The sequence below is a fragment of the Aplysia californica genome, unplaced genomic scaffold (assembly GCF_000002075.1).
Source record: "Aplysia californica isolate F4 #8 unplaced genomic scaffold, AplCal3.0 scaffold00007, whole genome shotgun sequence".
Lineage (NCBI taxonomy): Eukaryota > Metazoa > Mollusca > Gastropoda > Aplysiida > Aplysiidae > Aplysia > Aplysia californica.
In genome coordinates this window covers 2,988,782-2,990,089 of record NW_004797277.1, presented here as the reverse complement: position 1 = coordinate 2,990,089, position 1,308 = coordinate 2,988,782, and the positions used below count along the sequence as shown (strand labels likewise).

At 41.1% G+C, this 1,308-nt stretch overlaps 1 protein-coding gene across 1 annotated transcript in view; it reads left to right on the top strand.

The window, feature by feature from the left end:
• The window catches only part of LOC101848328 (transmembrane protein 106B), a gene marked incomplete in the record, with an annotated part of 18,369 nt that overhangs the window by 8,229 nt on the left and 8,832 nt on the right, over positions 1–1,308 (top strand). Inside the window, 1 exon segment of the mRNA XM_035969417.1 lies at positions 1,055–1,118. Coding sequence (XP_035825310.1) covers positions 1,055–1,118 — 64 coding nt within the window.

Sequence of the window (1,308 nt, the reverse complement as noted above, 5' to 3'; positions counted from 1 at the left end):
CTCTCTCTCTCTCTTTCTCTCTCTCACACACACACACACACACACACACACACACACACACTCACACACGTGGGTGTGCTCAGGTACATAAATTATAAGAAAGCTAATTATACATGGATATATGAGAAACGTTGGCGAACTGTAAATATTATGTTATTTTCTCCAATCAAATAACCAGCGTCCATAGTTGTGTGGAAAAAAAACCCCACCTTTACTTTTTAAATGATCAGCCTTTATCTTAGCTTATAACAAAATCTTATCACACACGCAGGCCCACACGCACACACATACACACACATCACTCACACACAAACACACATACACACACACACCACTCACACACGTACACACACACCACTCACACACATATACACACACCACTCACACACATACACACACACCACTCACACACATACACACATACACACACACACACACCACTCACACACGCACTGGTGATATGTAGGCCATGAAACTTTCCAAAACTCTTCTGTTGTCACTTATCCAATAACCGGCGTCTTTGGTGTAACGATTTAGGCATTTTGTCCTCACAAGCAGAAGACCCTAGTTCGATTCCCATGGGGGAAGAATTTTGATTGAGTATTTCGATCTATCTGTCTGCTGGGTCGTTGTATCCCCAACTATCACCCTGGGCTGGCACTGAACTAGGCAGGGTCGAAGCCGGCCTTCTAAAAAATAGTCGCTTTTAAGGACAAGCGGGCTAACCCAGATTTCGGGGATTTCCAGAAATCTTGATCTATACCAAAAGTGGGCATTGTCCTACATATAGGAGAAGTTTGGTTTCATTGGTGAGTATATTTGTTTGGTTGTAGAGAAAACTCTCCTCGTCTTTTAAAGAGACTGAATAAGGATCCAAAAATTATAACTTCGATTTTCACAAAACAGCGTTAATCGGGATAGCCCCCTATATTGTGCTTAAAAAACGACCAAATGATCCTTGTCGTGTCGATTAGGGGATTTAAAACTCCTAAATTATGTTTTGGAAAAAAAAACCCAGCAACCTAGTCTCACCAGCGTGTGTGTTTTTCTACAGCATTTCAGAGTGAGTTGGTTGCCTTGATTCCCATGAAAGACAAACGACTGAAGCCAAGACGAACGTGAGTACACCAACCCTGGGTCATGCATGCTGATGCATGTTAAGTACTATGCATAGGCCTACCTATACCGGTTTATGAGTTGTTGTTTTTTGTTGTTGTTGTTTTTTGTTTAGGTTGGGTCTTTCTTTTTGTTTTGTTTCGGAGTTGTTATTGTTTGTTTTTGCTTTTGCAAGTTTGTTTGTTGTTGTTT